This window comes from Chrysochloris asiatica, unplaced genomic scaffold (genome assembly GCF_000296735.1).
Source record: "Chrysochloris asiatica unplaced genomic scaffold, ChrAsi1.0 scaffold00245, whole genome shotgun sequence".
In the NCBI taxonomy this organism is placed as follows: domain Eukaryota; kingdom Metazoa; phylum Chordata; class Mammalia; order Afrosoricida; family Chrysochloridae; genus Chrysochloris; species Chrysochloris asiatica.
The window spans coordinates 1574415-1591849 of NW_006408763.1; the positions used below are offsets into that span (position 1 = coordinate 1574415).

General features: G+C 40.6%; 1 protein-coding gene across 1 annotated transcript in view; it reads left to right on the top strand.

The window, feature by feature from the left end:
- NCAPH (non-SMC condensin I complex, subunit H) overlaps nt 1-17435 on the top strand; it is a 43962-nt gene that overhangs the window by 21422 nt on the left and 5105 nt on the right. The window contains exons 10-16 of the mRNA XM_006873528.1: nt 264-370; nt 896-1018; nt 4255-4365; nt 6425-6607; nt 8037-8153; nt 12595-12686; nt 13098-13173. Coding sequence (XP_006873590.1) covers nt 264-370; nt 896-1018; nt 4255-4365; nt 6425-6607; nt 8037-8153; nt 12595-12686; nt 13098-13173 — 809 coding nt within the window. The remainder of the gene's footprint in view (nt 1-263; nt 371-895; nt 1019-4254; nt 4366-6424; nt 6608-8036; nt 8154-12594; nt 12687-13097; nt 13174-17435) is intronic.

The following is a 17435-nucleotide window of genomic DNA, read 5'->3' on the forward strand; positions in this document are numbered from 1 at the left end:
GACTTGGCTTTTTGGAATTTACAGTCTCGGCTTTTAGGGAAGGTTTTTATATTTGTCTGTGGATATCCAGGGCTCATGTATGAGATTACTAACAAGCATTACTGAATAATCAGATGAGGGACAGACAACATACCTTTCTTAAACTATTATGTTTAGATACAAATGCTGTCTTGGTTGTTAGGTTCTCAATAGGTTTTGTGAACTGAGTAAATACTGTAGACCATAGAGGGGAACAATATTGACATCTGTGTCTTTTCTTGCAGAAGATGCTTCCTTGCAGTCAGAGAACAAAAAAAAAAGTACAAAGAAAGATTTTGAAATCGACTTTGAACAAGATGTTAACTTTGATGTAAATTTTCGGAAAACAAAGGTTTGTGCTGTATTTATTAGCAGTGGTGCTTCCTTAAATTGCTGTTTGCACTCTTTCTTACCTTTTAGGATTTGATTTTTAAAAATTCAGTCCCTAGAGGGATTGAAAAATAGTCCCAAATCCAGTTTCAGAAAGAATCAAATTTATCGTAAGGGGAATAATGTTTAACAAAATCAAATTTTTATGTAGACCTCTGGGAACTGTGATGGTAGACTTTACTGGTTGCTGTCAACTTGACTCTCAACTTCTAACAAGCCTTTATGAGTCCAAGTAGTACTGTTCTCCATAGGGCTTTCAATGGTTGGATGTTGTTTTGTTTTTTTTAAGTAGTTCACCAGGTCTTTCTTCTGAGGTGCCTCTTGGTAGATATGAACTGGCAGTCTTTTGGTTAGGAACTAAAAGTATTAACCATTCGTACCATCCAAGTAGATTACTGCCACCCAAACACTTCCTCATTTCCTTAAAAAAAAAACCACAAAAAACTTTATTGATGATGCCTCAAAATGACTCTTTCATTATTAATAGGCTGCTACCATTCTGACCAAGTCCACTTTGGAGAATCAGAACTGGAGAGCCACCACTCTTCCTACAGATTTCCACTATGAGGTCAATAATCTCGTCCAGCTGCATCTCAAGCCAGGTATCAAGGTAAGGCTGTTCTGACCCATAGCAGCCATAAAAGGCAAAGTAGAATTGCCCTGGAGGGTTTCCTAGGATGTCCTCTTTACAGGAGCAGATCACTAGTTCTTTTTCTCTCAGGGAGCTGCTGAGTGGATTCAAACTTTCATCCTTTCAACTAGTAGTCAAGCGCTTAGCCATTGTGCTACCAGAACTCCTATTTAGGGAGTATCACATGACTGCTAGATGGGGCCTTTTGCAGGACAAGAGAGAGTATACAGAGGGTTTGTGGTAGCCAAGGGAGATCACTAGGAGACTGAATGGGTAAGGCAGAACCAAAGGGGAAGTGTATAGGGGAGATACACATTCAAGATTTGGAAATACCTCAACTATTTAGGATGCTGGACACTGACACCCACATGCATAAATGATAGTGGTTTTACATCTTTAAAGTTATTTCTGGATTCTCTCACTTTCTCATTGAAGTTGTGGATTCACTGGTTTGATGCTGTATGCAGCCCATGTGTTCTCACTCATTGCCATGGTATAGAAGTGAACCCACAGTGACAAGGAGGGGGTTTGTAGTGTGTAATGCATGTGGCTGTGTCAGATTTCAGGTTCCCTAGTGCCGCACAGCCCTCCCTAGGCTCCTTCCAGGACTGTTAGATGAAGACCTCTAGCCCACCTCATGTTCCACTGTGGGTACTGTTTACTTCATTTGCCTATAATAGGTGCCAGGGTAAGGCTTTGGGTTCATGCCAAGTCCCATTTTATTTGGACCCTCTGTTCACTTGCATTCCTGGCTTGTCCTATGAATTCTTAGGGTACCAAGAATACAGATATTCAACACTTTTCTCTTCTGCCTGTTTCTTTATGAGGTCTTAGTTATATGTATGATATTGTTGTTGTTATTAAGTGCCATTGGGTTGGTTCCGACTCATAACGACCCTGTATAGGGTTTCCAGGGCTGTAAATCTTAGCAGGAACAGAAAGCCTCATCTTCCTCCAGCCAAGTGGCTGGTGGACTCAAACCACCAACCTTGTGGTTCGCAGTCCAGTGCTTATTCTACAGAGCCATGATGCTTCCATGTATTATATTAATTCCCCTGATTTCTCATTCTCTTTTTATAAACCAACTCATATATTTTTTTCTTCCTGATCAATACTGTTGACATAACAGAAATACTCTTAAAAACACAGAAAAGAGATGCAAAGTTGAAACACTAGTGGAAACTGGCTGTGGTCAATATTGGTTAGCACCCAGCAGCCGCTTTCTCTTATTAAAGTACACATCGGGCCTTGAGGCAGAATAGCAGAGTTGTACTGAAAGACAAAGAGAGAATGTTTTTTCTGAGCCCTTCTGGGTAGGAGCCTTGTGGTATTGCATGCTGGAGCTGTTGTCCATGACACTAGCCACCATCCTCTCCCTCAGCCCTTCTTCTTGTTAGCTGCCCTTGAGTCACCAGCCCAGTCCTGCATCATCCCTGTGACTGCTTGTGATCAGATCATTGTGAGCCATAGGATTTTCATTGATGGGTTTTTTGAAGTAGATCTCCAGGCCTTTCCTCCTAATCTGTTTTATTCTGGAAGCACCCTCCCCCCAAAAACCTGTTCAGCATCATAGCAACACACGGAACCAAGTACTGACAGCATGTGGTTCATTGGCTGTGAATGGAACCTCTTTAGAATTCTACCACTGAATCATCAGTTTTGCTTAAACCGTTATTAGCATTTCAATAATTTGGCCTATTTACATATCCAGATGTGCAGGTATTAGAAGTCATTGGAGCATTTCAATCCAGGAGCTGTCCCCATCCCCATCCCTAAACAATTGTTTTACAAGGGAAAGAACTTCTATTTCTGATTTTCCACAGGATTAAATTTCCCTGGCATAGTAGGGCAAAGAAGCCTGGTGTCAAGGTCGGAGGTTCAAACCCAGTAGTCACTCCACAGGAGAAAGATGAGGTTGTCTGCTTCTGTCAAGAATTACAGTCTCAGACACCCTGTGAATGGGCACGATCATTTGGAGTTGATGCAATGGCAGAGGGTCTTTTATATAGTAGGGCAGCCAGGCAGCGGAAGCCAGAGCTCTCACGTTGTAGCAGAGCTACACCAGGAAATGACTATTAAACACTGACACCTGAGCTTGGTTCTATCCAGACTAACCATACATTCAATTTCATATCTGGAAAGTGGATTTAACTAGGTAATATGTGAGGGGAACCCTATACCCTTCCAAGGGAAACATTCCTTGTAGAGTGTGGACAATTTAGAGTGTGTCCAGAGAAGAATATTCTAAATGGAGAGGGATTTAAAAATTGTGTCATGTGAGGAACAGTGTAAGAGAGTGAGCATTTCCTAATTAAATCAATATTTATTGTTTCATATTATTTTTGGATTTGTATTACAAAAGCATTGTGAGGGTTTTTGTTGGGTGGGGGTTGTTTCTCAACGTGTAAAGCTGTATGAACATACTCAGTGTGCTTTTGTAAGCTTTACAAACCACAAACCTGACTTTCCTCTCCCCAGAGTCACACCCCAGGTGAAAATCACTGCTCTATGGTGGTGGTGGTGTGCCATGAAGTCGGTTCTGACTAATAGCGACCCTGTACAGGGTTTCTGAGACTGTAAATCTTTATGGGATCAGAATGCCTCATCTTTCTCCCATGGAACAGCTGGTAATTTCAAACTGCTGACCTTGAGGTTAGCAGCCCAATTTGTAACCAGTACACTACCAGATCTCTTATGCACCTGTGAAAATTGAAGATGTATGGTTTTCCCAAAAGAGGAGGCAAACTTGTTCTGTGGAGGCAGAGCACGGACTGCTGGATATAATTACAGGGAGAGGAGCTACATGTTTCTCCCTTTAGCCAGGTAGGGAACACTGGTTACTTACTACCTAGGACTGGGACAGGTTGCCTGCAAATGAAAGGAGTGAGTTTTCTATCAAAAATTTCAATCAGTAAAGTAACTTCTTTACAGAAAGCTATAGATAGGACTTTCTAGCTTTGGTTTTATTTTTAATAAAAGCCGTGACCATGGAGTACCTTCAGACTCATAGTGATCTTATCGACTGTGGGGTTTCAAGAGCATTCTTATGGAACTACCCCATCTTGCTCAGAAGGACAGTTGAAAAGTTGATTGGAGTAGATGATTTAGGAGGGTCTTTAACTGAATTCCTGTAGTTCGAGGATGAGGTAGATCACAGAAACTGTTTCCCCAGATTTTCTAGAAATTTTCTGAATTTGTTCTTTCTTTTATTCTAGTTACTTAAGATGGCCCAGGCCCAGAAGACAGGAACTGAGCAATATGAAGAAATTGAAGACTATGATTACAACAACCTTAACGACACCTCCAATTTTTGTCCTGGGTTACAGGTAAAAGAGAAGACTCTCTTCTAAGCAGAAGAGTCTTGCTTTCCTGCTTCCTGTCTCCACCTTTTCCTATCTGTTGAAGGGTGTAGGATGTTCAAAATTAGTGAGAGTTCTGTGGATGTGGGGTGTGGGATGCCTCAGGTATCAGGGGACTGAGCAGAGCTGAGACCAAGGCCTCCACCTTGGCCTGCCTTGCATAAAGCCCTACATGGAGGAGGTGAATTGGCATACCCAGTAAATCAGCCTTGAGATGGAGCCAGAGCCTATGAAACCCTTACCTTGTCTTTTGGAATTGCCAAAGAATACGAAATACAAAGGTGCAACTGTTGGTCTTTTCCCTTACGGAGCAGAGAAGACTAGAGAAAATCAAAGATGCCAGGAGACAGTTAGTTCAAAGGATTAAATGGATCACATGAACCCCAGCTCTCACAACCTTGAGATCAAAACTAAATGGTGCTTGGCTGCCACTGCTAACCACTCTGAAAGGGATTACAATAGGAGGTCCTGGATAGAATGGGAGAAAAATGTGGAACAGAAAGCAAATTCATAAAAAAAGACCAGGCTTATTTATGACCCCCAAGACTATGGACCTTAGACACCCTTTAAGGCCTGGAACTGAACTCACTCCTGGGCCTCAATTTTCAGTCAACCATAGACCTTCCAAAATGAAATGGTGGCATTTGCCCAGTGCTGAATCTCAGAAGGCAGGACAAATGGCAATAGTAAACATAGGGCAGACGTGGGAAGACTTGTTACACTGTGGGGATTGCAATCCGTATCACAAAACAAAATATGTATGAATTGTTGAATGGAAAACCAATTTGTTGTGTAAACTTTCACCCTAATCACAATGAAAAAGTTGCAATAATTTTTTTTTAAAGAATAGAAACCATTCTTGCCCTTAGAAGCTAATCTTTGGCTTGGGAGATAAAGATCTGTGAAGGTGGTGCATTGTCATGGGAGGGATAGGATGTGTGGAGTGAACCTTTAAACCTCCAGCTCTGAGTTTGCTTCACATATTATGAATTTGTGTGAAACACTCCGTATCCCACAAGGGTTTGAATTCACTAATCCTGATAGCTATGAGTCTCATAATGATTCAGAAAATATGAGTAACAGAAAAGAAGAAATAGTAGGCCTTAGTGTAGTGGTTATGAATCGGGCTGCAAACCGCAAGGTCAGCAGTTTGAAACTAACAGCTGTTCTGTGGGAGAAAGATGAGGCTTTCTGCTCCAGTAAAGATTTATAGCCTCGGAAACCGTGTACAGGGTCGCTATCAGTCAGAACCGACTCCACGGCACATATCAACAACAACAACAACATCAGTACAAGGGAGATGAAAAAGAACTGGGAGAACAAATGCATTCCCCTGATTTTCTTACTTAGAGAGTTAGGATGTTATAGTTTAGTGAAAACCCATGCTGCCCTCTGTACCAATGCTTCTTCAACTTTAGTACTCACCTGGGAAGCCTTTTAAAGATGAACAAATTAATAAAACAAATATTTAATTACTGATAATGACTTTATAATTATCCATTTTAATTACCCTTTCAAATGAGAATTACCTGGGGCCCACCTCCTGAGATTTTGATTACTCAGGCTGAGGCAGGTCCCAGGAGTGTGACTTTTTCACAGACTCCTGGGTAGTGTCCTTTACTTTGAGGAGCACCGTCTAGACGCCCTCGGGATCTCCTGTGCTCATTGGGTGAGGAGTGATGTTGATCACAGAACTGATTCAGTGGTTCATCTCTGGTGTTTCAGTAATGCTTTTGGTAAAATGAAATCTTAAATTGGTCAAAGATCAAAAGCCAAAGGGAACACTGTGGTAGTTAGGAGTATTAAATTCCTTTTAACTCCATCTATAGGGATCTCTAGGTGGCTAATAAATACCATCCTAGTTGGGTTTATTTAGAAGTATAACTCAAGGCACCTACAAGTTCCTCCTAGGTGGGATTCCCTTCATGCACTCCCAGGATAACTCTCGTCTTGCTGTGCAAAGGACATTTCTGAGCTTTTCCTGACAGCCTTCTGCCCAACTTTTAAGAGCTGTTTCCTTACCTAGGCTGCTGACAGTGATTATGAAGAGTCAGATGACTTATTTGTGGGACCAGCTGGGGCCTTTGACCTTACACCTTATCCTTGCCATTCACCAAAGTCAAAGCAAGAGAACAATGATGCTCCTGAATCCCAAGGATTAGAAATTACAACCTACAGGGAGTCAAATCTGGTAGCTGAGCCTCAGAAGGTAAGGACTGAGCAGCCAAGTATTATTACATCACTTGCCTAAGACCTACTTACTTTGCCTCTTTTGTAAGAGTCATGCCAATCTTGGCTTGATTTTTTTTTTTCTTCTCAAGTTTAACCAGTAGTTCACCAAGTAGCTAAGTCTTAAATAGGGCTGTGGGAAGTGTGGGGAATAGATTTCTGTAGAACGGACAACCCCTCCAAAGATCTTGATATGGTGTCAGTGTGAGTCATATGACTAGGGCAGAATCTATCACAAAATATGTGAATGAAGGCTATACACAGAGAAAATGACTTTATACTAATTGGGTAAGGTTAGCTTTGGAGAATCTTGGCCAAGATTAACTTGTATTAAATTAGCCTGCATTAAACACCACCTGTCTTTTCCATATCAGGTGAAAGCCTTGGTACGTTCATATATGTGTAGGTATATGAGGGTAAGTCAAAAAGTATTGCTATAAAAATCATAGAGCCCTTAATTAAACAAAAATATCAAAATGTGAAGCTATTGTATTTCAGCATATCTTCCATCTTGGCCTACAGACTTCTGAAAGTAGTATTTCTATCTCTAACTCTTCCCTGAAGAATTCTACTCTCTTCCATTTATACCACATCAAAATGGCAGTTTGGGTGTTCTTGTTCATTTTCAATGTTTTTTGAGAGTTTTCTGGGAACCAGAAGAAGCCTGAAGGGACAAGATAAGGGCTGTAGAGTGAATAGAGTTAAGTTTCCTAATGAAACTCTCCTAGGACAGCCCTTGTTAGTCTTTAAGAATGAGCAGGTGCATTGTTGTGATGGAAAAAATACTCCAGATTACTACTTTCCTGACATTTTTCTCATCAGTGCAGTTTTCCATTTTCTTAAAACGTTTTACTAATAAACCCCTATAACTATTCTGTGCCCTTCAAGATAATCTATTATCCCTTTGGAGTCCCCAAAAGTAGTCACAATAACCTTCTGAGCTGACCTGTCTGCCTTGACTTGACTGGCCCAGTAGATGCCCTCAGAAGTCACTGTTTTGATTGGATTTTTTTGAAGGCACTCTAGCAAGCCTAAGACAAATACACACATTATAAGAGAACTTTCCTGAAGCCAACCGTCTGCAGATTTCAGAGACATGTTTAAACACTTTTTGTCTGGAATACACTTGTGCATGTATCAGCCAGAATCCTAGAAGTGATATTTTCTACTTACCCTTGTATTTGAATCACTTCTCTCCTTCACACTGGAATTCTAGGTTAGCCTTAATGGAGATTGCATTTGATCAAAAGAAATTAGATTTGAGATGAGGGACTCTACATATTAGAACAAAGTAATCCTTTAAATGCAGTTACTTTATATGAACTCCAATCTTTGGATTTTACAGTGAATTGATGTGATGGAATGTACTTTCCTTTTGCTTAGTTTTGTTTTGTAATTACTTATTTCAGGTAAATAAGATTGAAATTCAGTATGCCAAAACTGCCAAAAAGATGGACATGAAGAAGTTGAAGCAGAGCATGTGGGGTTTATTAACAAAATTCTCAAAGAAGCAAGCTGATGCAGAGGTACGGGGGTTTCCACTGTCTTTAGATGCCCTGCTGTGTGGACACTGGATTGGTTAATAGTTCTAATACTAAAAGCATTCACTCAAAACTAAGGAAAACACCAAATCTCTGAAAGATATGAACCAAGTATATGAACAAGCAGGTCACACAAAGGCAACATAAATGGGAGATGATTTGCTTTCAGTACTGAGGCTAAGAAAACAATCATAGTTTTTATTCACTATTGATTCAACTTTGATTGATAGCTGACCCTTTTCAACAGCAAATTAGAATTTTGTATCAGGTGGCATAAGTGGTTTTACTCTTTAATAATTCTGATTTGTGGGATGTATTCTAAGTAAGAAAATTGTAAAAAATAATAACATATACATACATACGTACATACATATGTTGATTTAAGTGCTGTTGACTCATAGTAACCCTGTATAAGGTTTCTGAGGAACAGCTATATAAGGTTTCTGAGGAGTAGGTTTAAACTGTCGACCTTGTGGTTTACAGTCCAGTGCTGATTCTACAATGCCACACCAGGAGTCATGTGTGTGTGCATCAACAGTGTGGGCAGAGGTGTGCAGATGTACATTGTCATGCAAGATCACAACACCTTTGGACAGCAGTCCTCTGTGTTTAATCTGAAGTTTAGGCTTCAGCTTTTCAGTGAGCATCTCACTGTAAGGAGCACTGTTGATTGTTGAATATTTTTCCTGGTAGTGATCCCACAGTGGCTCTTGAGAATCCCAGAAAACTGTAAGCATCAATTTACCAGCTGATGGTTGACTTTTGAACTTTTTCTTGGTTGGTGATTGAGGATGTTTCCATTTCATACTCTGCCATTTACTCACAGGCTCGTAGTGATGAATCCATGTCTTGTCACCAGTAACGATTTAAAAAAAACAACAAACTTACCTTCCTTCAAGTATTAGTCCAAATTTTATTTGCAGAAGTCTAAACACTTCTTTTTATGCTCTCCCATGAGTTGTTTCGGTACCCATCTTGCAGAAACTTTTCAAAACCTAAGTCTGTATGGACTGTTTAATAGGCAGAGCCATGGCTGATTTACAAATGATTTGCTGCATAATCCACTGTCACTCGTCTTTTCGACAGACTTATTTCATATGCACACTCAATGCTGTCATCAGCCTTTGATGTGGACAGGTGTTTTAATATAACCAGAGTGTGGGTAATTTTTTTTTACTTAACCTTGTATTAGATTGCCTCTTTTCTCCTTTAGAGAAAGGAGAATACCTTGATTAAGTACAATTAAGTGGAACTCTCATTTAGTGAGAACCCTTCCACCTCCTCCATACACCTGCTCCAAGAATACTTCGAGTCATCCAAACTCAACCTACCCACTCTCTTAGACCTGCTGCTGCTGCCTGAACAATTCATGGTTCAATGGTGACTGCTGAGCTACACACATGGTATCAGATAAAGTTTCAGTCATAGTCATGGGTTTTATCAAGTAAAACCGAGTAGCATGCAAATGTAAGAATGATGTACTTTTTAAAAAGTAGAGGAGGGTCCTGTTTAGTCATTAAATTTAAGTGATTAATGATACCCTCCCTCCCAGGAATTCTGATTAATTAAGGATTTCTTCTTTAAGGGTAAAAAAGAACTATTAGGAAAGTATTCAAACATATACAAAAGTAAGAGAAGCGTAGAATAACTCTCATAAGATGGGCATGGGGGCTGTGTCTGAACTCTGACTTCACCAGAGGAAAGGAGAATGAAACTTGAGAATCAACCCAAGGCCTATGAGGCAGAGGTCAGACATGTCTCCACCTTGATAATTCGTTGTAGTGATCCCACAGAATTCACAGGCAATACTTAGGATTCCAGGGTTTATTAGGGAAGTTAACAGGTTACAATTCAGAACCAGAAATACTCAGAATATAGTTATTTGGTCAGAACAACCAATGTTTTTGATTGTGCCTGAAGGCATGCCTTTCTCTCAGCCATGCAGCTCCTTGGTCTCTGTCCTGCTCGGGCATATTGTTACCAAGCTCTTTCAGAACTGCCAATCAATGCCCAAAGTGTACTCCACTCTGCCATAAGCCTCAGCCCAAATACGCTTGGCTCTAGCCCCAAGGCTCAGCAAACCTAGCTCCTCTGATAAGTACTTGGAGGCAACTTGCTCTGCCATTGAGCCTCCGCCCAAAGGCACTTAGCTGTACTCACTCCATGGTCCAGGAAGCCCACTGTCCTGTCTCATGCTCTTGGTTCTGCTGTCGCTGCTTCTCTGCCACTCCTCTGGTGATGGTGGCGAGAGCCCCTGTTCCAGCTTCTGAGAGAACTCCTTTTATACCCATTGGGATGGCAAATTTGACCAATCCTAGGTTAGAGTTTTAAGTTTTTACAACCACAACTAACCCTGTTAAGATCACTCACAACTGAATTATACAATCCAGAAGACCCATCAGGAAAACAGGAAGTACACCTAATTTGCATGTCCCAACAAGTCATTTGGTGGGAGTTACTGTCGGTCTTCTTGTTAAGTGCCTCATGGTTCAAACTGACTTTGCAGTCTAGCACATTAACCCACAGTACCACACCAGGACTCCACAAAGACTGTCTAGAAGAGCCATATCAAGTAAATCATTGCACCTCAACCTCCATTCCCAGCAAGGTTTTGTCATTATGGTTGCCTGGCTCTACCTACTTTGTCTCCCTTTGTACATATTCGGAGTTATTTGAATATAAACCCCAGACATGATACTCTTTGATAACTGCTTGCCTACTGGTAAGAAGATGGCAGGTTATTATTATTGTTTAAGTGGGAAGCTTGAGTCTGTTTTTAAATATGCTTTCTGTGCTGCTCTTAGCTGTGGAGTCCAGTTGAAGGTCAACCAGGGGTGGAGAATGTCTGGCCCACATGTATAAGGCCTACGAAATTTGGTCTGGCCCTGCCAAGGCAACCACAGTTCTAGCCATCGCATTGTTGGTGTGAAGTGCTGTCGTGTTGAGTCCGATCCATAGTGACCCTGTATAGGGTTTCCAAGGAGTAGCTGGTGAGCATGAACCACCGACCTTGCAGTTCAAAGTGACTTTGTAGTCCAGCACGTTAACCCACAGCGCCATACTATGCCTTCACATCGTTGTTGTTAAGTGCTTTTGAGTCAGTTCTGACCCATAGCGACCCTGTATAGGGTTTCCGAGGAGTGGTTGGTGAAGTTGAACTGCCAACCGTAGACTTCAAACAGACCTTGTAGTCCAGTGTGTTGTCCTGCAGTGCCACACCAGGATTCCAGCCATCACATTAGGGATGAGTTAATGAAATGTTTGACCAAATATAACCGGGGGGTGGGGGGGGTAAGAGATTGAGAGACTCTATGGGTCAGAACCGACTCGATGGCACTTAACAACAACAACATATATATATTCACATGTTGTTGTTAAGTGCCGCCAAGTCTGTTCCAACCCATAGCAACTGTATAGGGCTTCTGAGGAGCAGCTGGTGAGCTTGAACCACTAACACTGCAGTTCAAACAGCTTTGCAGTCTGATGCGTTAACCCACAGAACCACACTAGTACTCCCAAATATGTACATGCCCATATATACATACACACTAATACACACAGAACATTATTAATACAACATACATGTGTATACATATATACACATATTATTGTTACTGTTTTTAAGTGCTGTTGTGTTGGTTCTGACTCATAGCAACCATATATGGGGTTTCTGAGGAGCAATTGATGGGTTTGAGCTACCGACCTAGTGGTTAGCAGTCTAGTGCATATCGTATAGCACCAAACCAGGACACCACAAATATATATGTGTGTGTATGTGTATATATATATATTGTTGTTACGTGCCATGGAATCGGTTCCAACTCACCTTGTAAAGGGTTTCCGAGGCTATAAATCTTTACAGGGAGCAGAAAGCCTCATCTTTCTCCCGCAGAACAGCTGGTAGTTTCAAACTGCTGACCTTAAGGTTCTCAGCCCGATTTGTAACCAGTACACAACCAGAGCTCTCTCTCTCTCTCTCTCTCTCTCTATATATATATATATACACACATGCATATACATATAGATACATACACATATATATACATAGTTGTATTAATGTTCTGTGTGTATTAATGACCACAGGCTAATTTTTAAGTTGATAATTTGTATGGCCTGTGAATGAGGTTATAAATTTTGTCAGTAGAAATGTTCCCCACCTCTGCTCTAAACGGTGCTCTTTGTTTGATTGCTTTTTGTTTCCCTAAGGACTCTAGAAGCCTCTTTGCAATTTCTCCTTTACCAGGACATCACACTTACCATCAATAGCATCCTAGTCCAGGGCTGAGGTGCTGCTTCCCTGTATGTAGATCCCTTTTATCCTGCTTTCATTCCATGTAGACTTCTTTTTGGACATGCAGCTTTGTACATTACTCTTTCAAAAATGAACTGTCCCTAAATATCAGATGTAAATGACCTTCCTCTGTAGGCAAACCACAGTGAAGTGGAAAAAAGGGAGGACCTGCTGGAGGTGGCTGATGAGAAACTGTTCAGTGGACTCACAAAGGACCTAAAGACGAGGTGCGTGCCGGCAGTGCAGGGCGCTTACTGCCTCTTTGCTGGGAGTTCTGTCTAAGAGGGCTCTGGCCTCAGCTAGTTGGGCTGTTCCTTCCCACACGACCTACTGTGTGGTCACTGTATCTAACACTTTTAGCAGTTTTTCAATTTCTTCTCTGTGCTAATGAATAAATTAATATAGGCCAACCTGGCTACTTGTAAAAGACATTTTTTATTCTAATGATGGGAAGGAAGTGAGATTTTTTTTTAATTTAAAAAGAGGAACCTGAAAAACCTGCTTATTAAATGCACCTGAAACATTTCATTGTTTCTTGTTAGTTTACTCACTGCACATGTGTCGTTCATACCTGATAAAAGAGCTTTTGTTCTTAGAATTGTGATGACTGGGTGTAATACTTGGCCTTTGTTTCACAGCCTGCCTCCCCTCATGGCTCAGAATCTCTCCATACCACTGGCTTTTGCCTGTCTGTTACATTTAGCCAATGAAAAGGTAGGTAAAGCTGGTAAGCATGGGAACAGTCCCCATTTGTGCCATTCCATCTGAACTTTTTATTAGATCTTGCATGGGTTAACTTATATTGTTGGTGTTAGGTGCTATCAAGTCGGTTCTGACTCACATCAATTCTATATACAACAGAACAACACACTGCCTGGCCCAGTGCCATCCTCACAATCTTGTCTATGTTTGAGTCCATTGTTGCAGCTGCTGTTATCAATCCATCTCATTGAGGGTCTTCCTCTTTTTCTCTGGCCCTCTACCAAAGTATGTCCTTCTACAGGGATTTTTCCCTCCTGATAACATGTCCAAAGTACTTGAGTCTTGGCATTGTCGCTTCTAAGGAGCAGTCTGCCGTGTTTCTTCCAAAACAGATTTGTTTGTTCTTCTGGCAGTTCATCATATATTCAATATTCTTTGCCAGCACCATAATTCAGATGCATCACCTCTTTTCCATTGTTCCATATTCACTGTCCACCCTTCACATATATATGAAATACCGTGGCGTGGGTCATGCACACCCTAGAACTCAAAGTGCCTTCTTTGCTCTTTCACACTTAAAGAGGTCTTATGCAGCAGATTTGCCTATGTAGTAAGTTGTTTGGTTTCTGACTGCTGCTTCCATGAGCATTGATTGTGAATCCAAGTATAATGAAATCCTTGACAATTTCAATCTTTTCTCCATTTATAATGATACTGTTTACTGGTCCAGTTGTGAGGCTGTTTGTTTTCTTTGTATTGAGGAGTAATCCATACTCATGGCTGTAGTCTTTGACTATCACTTAGTGTTTCAAGTCCTCTTGCTTTCAGCAACTAGGTTGTATCATCTGCATATCACAGGTTGTTAATGAGTCTTCCTCCAATCCTGATGCCATGTTCTTTATATAATCCAATTTCTGGATTATTTGCTCAGGATACAGATTGAATGTTGTGGTTGTTGTTAAGTATCATTGTGTCAGTTCTGACTCATAAAGATCCTGCATAGGGTTTCCAAGGAGCAGCTGATAGGTTTGAACCACCTGCCTTGTGGTTAGCAGTCCAGTGCTTATTCTATAATGCCACATATGCTGAAAAGGATACAACCCTGATGCATACCTTTCCTGATTTTAAACTATGCAGTATCACTTTGTTCTGTTCTAACAATTGTCTCTTGATCTCGGTACAGGTGCCACATGAGCATAATTGAGTATTCTGGAATTCTCATTGTTCTCAGTGTTATCCACCTATACTGTATAGTCAGTAAAACACAAGTAAACATCTTTAGTATTCTCTGCTCTTAGCCAAGATCCATCTGACATCAGCAGCGATTTACCTTACTCTACGTCCTCTTCTGAGCCTAGCTTGAATTTCTGGCATCTCCTTATCAATGTACTACTGCAACGGTTTTTGATTTATCTTCAGCTAAATTTTGCTTTGTGTGCTATTAATGTTATTGTTTAATGATTTCCACGTTCTATTGGGTTACCTTTCTTTTGAATGGGCACAAATATGGATCTCTGCCAGTCATTTGGCCTCATAGTTGTCTTTCAAGTTTCTTGCCATAGATGAGTGAGTATCTCCAGTGCTGCATTCAGTTGTTGAATCATTCGATTTGTATTCTATCGATTCCCGGAGCCTTGTTTTTCACCAGTGCCTTCAATGCAGCCTGGACTTCTTCCTTCATTACCATTGTTCATGAGCATATGGTACCTCTTGGAATGGTTGGACATCGACCAGTTCTTCTCAGTACAGTAACTGTGTATTTCCATCTTCTTTTGATGCTTCCTGTGTCATTTAATATTTTGCCCATAGAATCCTTCAATATTACAAATCGAGGCTTCAGCTTTTTCTTCAGTTCTTTCAGCTTGATAAATGCTGAGCATGTTCTTCCTTTTTTGGATTTCTAACTACAGTTATGCACATTTCATTATAATACTTGAATTTTTCTTCTTGAGCACTACCCTTTTCAAGTTTCAGTTCATCATTTCTTTCATTTGCTTTAGCTTCTCCACGTTCTAGAGCAAATTCCAGAGTCTCTTCTAATACCCATTTTGTTCTCTTTTAAAATTTCCTGTCTTTATAATAACATCTTGCTTTCTTCATGTTTGATGTTCTTGATGTCATTCCACAACTTGTCTGATCTTCAGTCATTAGTGTTCATTGCTTCAGATCTTGAGATGGTCTCTAAATTCAGGTGGGATAATCTCAAGGTCATATTTTGGCTCTTGTGGACTTATTTGAATTTTCTTCAACTTGATCTTTAACTTACATAGGAGCAATTGATAGTCCCTTCCACAGTTGACCTCTGGCCTTGTTCTGGCTACAGATACTGAGTTTTTCCATTGTCTTTTTCCACACACAGTCAATTTGATTCCAGTGTATTCCACCCAATGAGGTCCACTTGTATAGTCACCATTAATGTTGTTGAAAAAATGGTTATTTCCAGTGGATATGTTGTTGGTTTGGGAAAATTCTGTTGAGATCTCCAGCTTTGTTTCTGCCACTAAAGCCATATATTTCAATTACTGATCCTTCCTCTTTGCTTCCAATGTTCACTTTTCAATTATGAGTAATTCTGAGTGCCTCTTGATTGTGTGCTTGGTCAGTTTCAGACTTCAGAAGAATTCTTCAATTTCTTTATTTTTGGCTTTAGAGGTTGGTGTGTAATACGAATAATAGTCGTAGTAACTGGTCTACCTTGTAGGCGTATGTTGTTGTTGTTAAGTGCCATCATGTTGGTTCCAACTCATAGCCACCCTGTATCAGGATTCTGAGGAGCAACTGATGAGTTTTGACTGCTGGCCTTGCGGTTCAAACCGACCTTGCAGTCCAGTGCATTATGCCACAATGCCCCCTACGACGCCTGTGGCATACAGATATTATCTATTACTGACTGCACAGTCCTTCAGAATAGATCTTAGAGTGCTGTTTTTGATGATTAATGTGACACCATTCTTGTCATTCCTGGGATGGTAAATTTTATGATTGTCCAATTCAAAATGCTAGTCTATTTCAGCTTTCTAATGCCTAGGATATCACTATTTATGCATTCCATTTCATATTTGATAACTTCCAATTTTCCTAGATTCATACTTTATACATTCTATGTTCCACTTATGAATGGATGTTTGCAGCTGTGTCTTCTCATTTTGACTTGTGCCATAGCAGCAGATTAAGGTCCTAAAAGCTTTGCTCCATCCAGGTCAAGGGTTGAGTGTCTTTCAAACTGAGGGACTCATCTTCTGTCAGTAAATCAGACACTGTTTTCAGTGACTAATTTTTCAGAAGTGATCTGTCTCTTCCTTCTTCCTAGTCTGTCTTAGTCTGAAAACTCTTCTGAAACCTGCCCACTGTGGGTGACCCTGCTGGTATTTCATATACTGGTGGCATAGCCTGTGGCATCACAGTAACACAAAAGCTAGGACACAGGCGAGTAGTGGTGGCTACTTCATGTGCAATCTTAAATGCAGTCATTCTTGCCGGACTTGTAACCAACAGAATTAACCAAAAGGCCTTCGGATGCAGTTAGCAATGACAATAATGAAGTGGACCCAAACAGGAGATTTGAGCAGTCTTGGGAAATGTATTAGAAAGGGACATTGAATGGTGGCATCACATCACAAAGCAAGGGGTAGGTGGTTTGTGGTCAGTTAGGCAAGAGCCACTTAGAATTACATCCATCTGAGGAAACAGCACTGAAGAGAATTCATTGGGTGGGAAGGTAAGCTGTCTGTGAGGCTGGGAGTGAGGGAAAGTCTGAATACCTCTGGGTGATAGAGAGTGGCTGTTTTGGGCATTATAGAAAGATGAAGTGAGGATGAGAGACTGGAGGAGGGTCCTGGGTATTGAGTGCTGTATGAGGACAGGTCTGCTGGGCCTGGTGAGCTACTGGCATCTTTCAGCTCAAGCTGTCTTTAAGAAATCTATGAGTAGGTCTTGGTGGTAAACAGGACCTGTCTACTTCCTTAGCTCTTTTGAGGCAAATAGCATAGTTCTTGGGCCGTTTACAGTGAGATTATTGTAGGATCCAGATGAGGCTTGTTCTTTGTTTTATTTTTCTTCCAGGCAGTTAGCAAGGATTTAAAGTCAACTTTGTATCCAAATTGTATTTGCTGATAAGATAATATCTTTAATCATAGAACAAACTTCATTCTTGGTAGTAGTCACTACCTTGTTATCTTTATTTATTTTTTTTAATGTTTTATTGTGAATTATATGATAGTTTACATGGGAGAACTTTAGTTTTACATTCATTCCATCGTATATCATCTCATTGC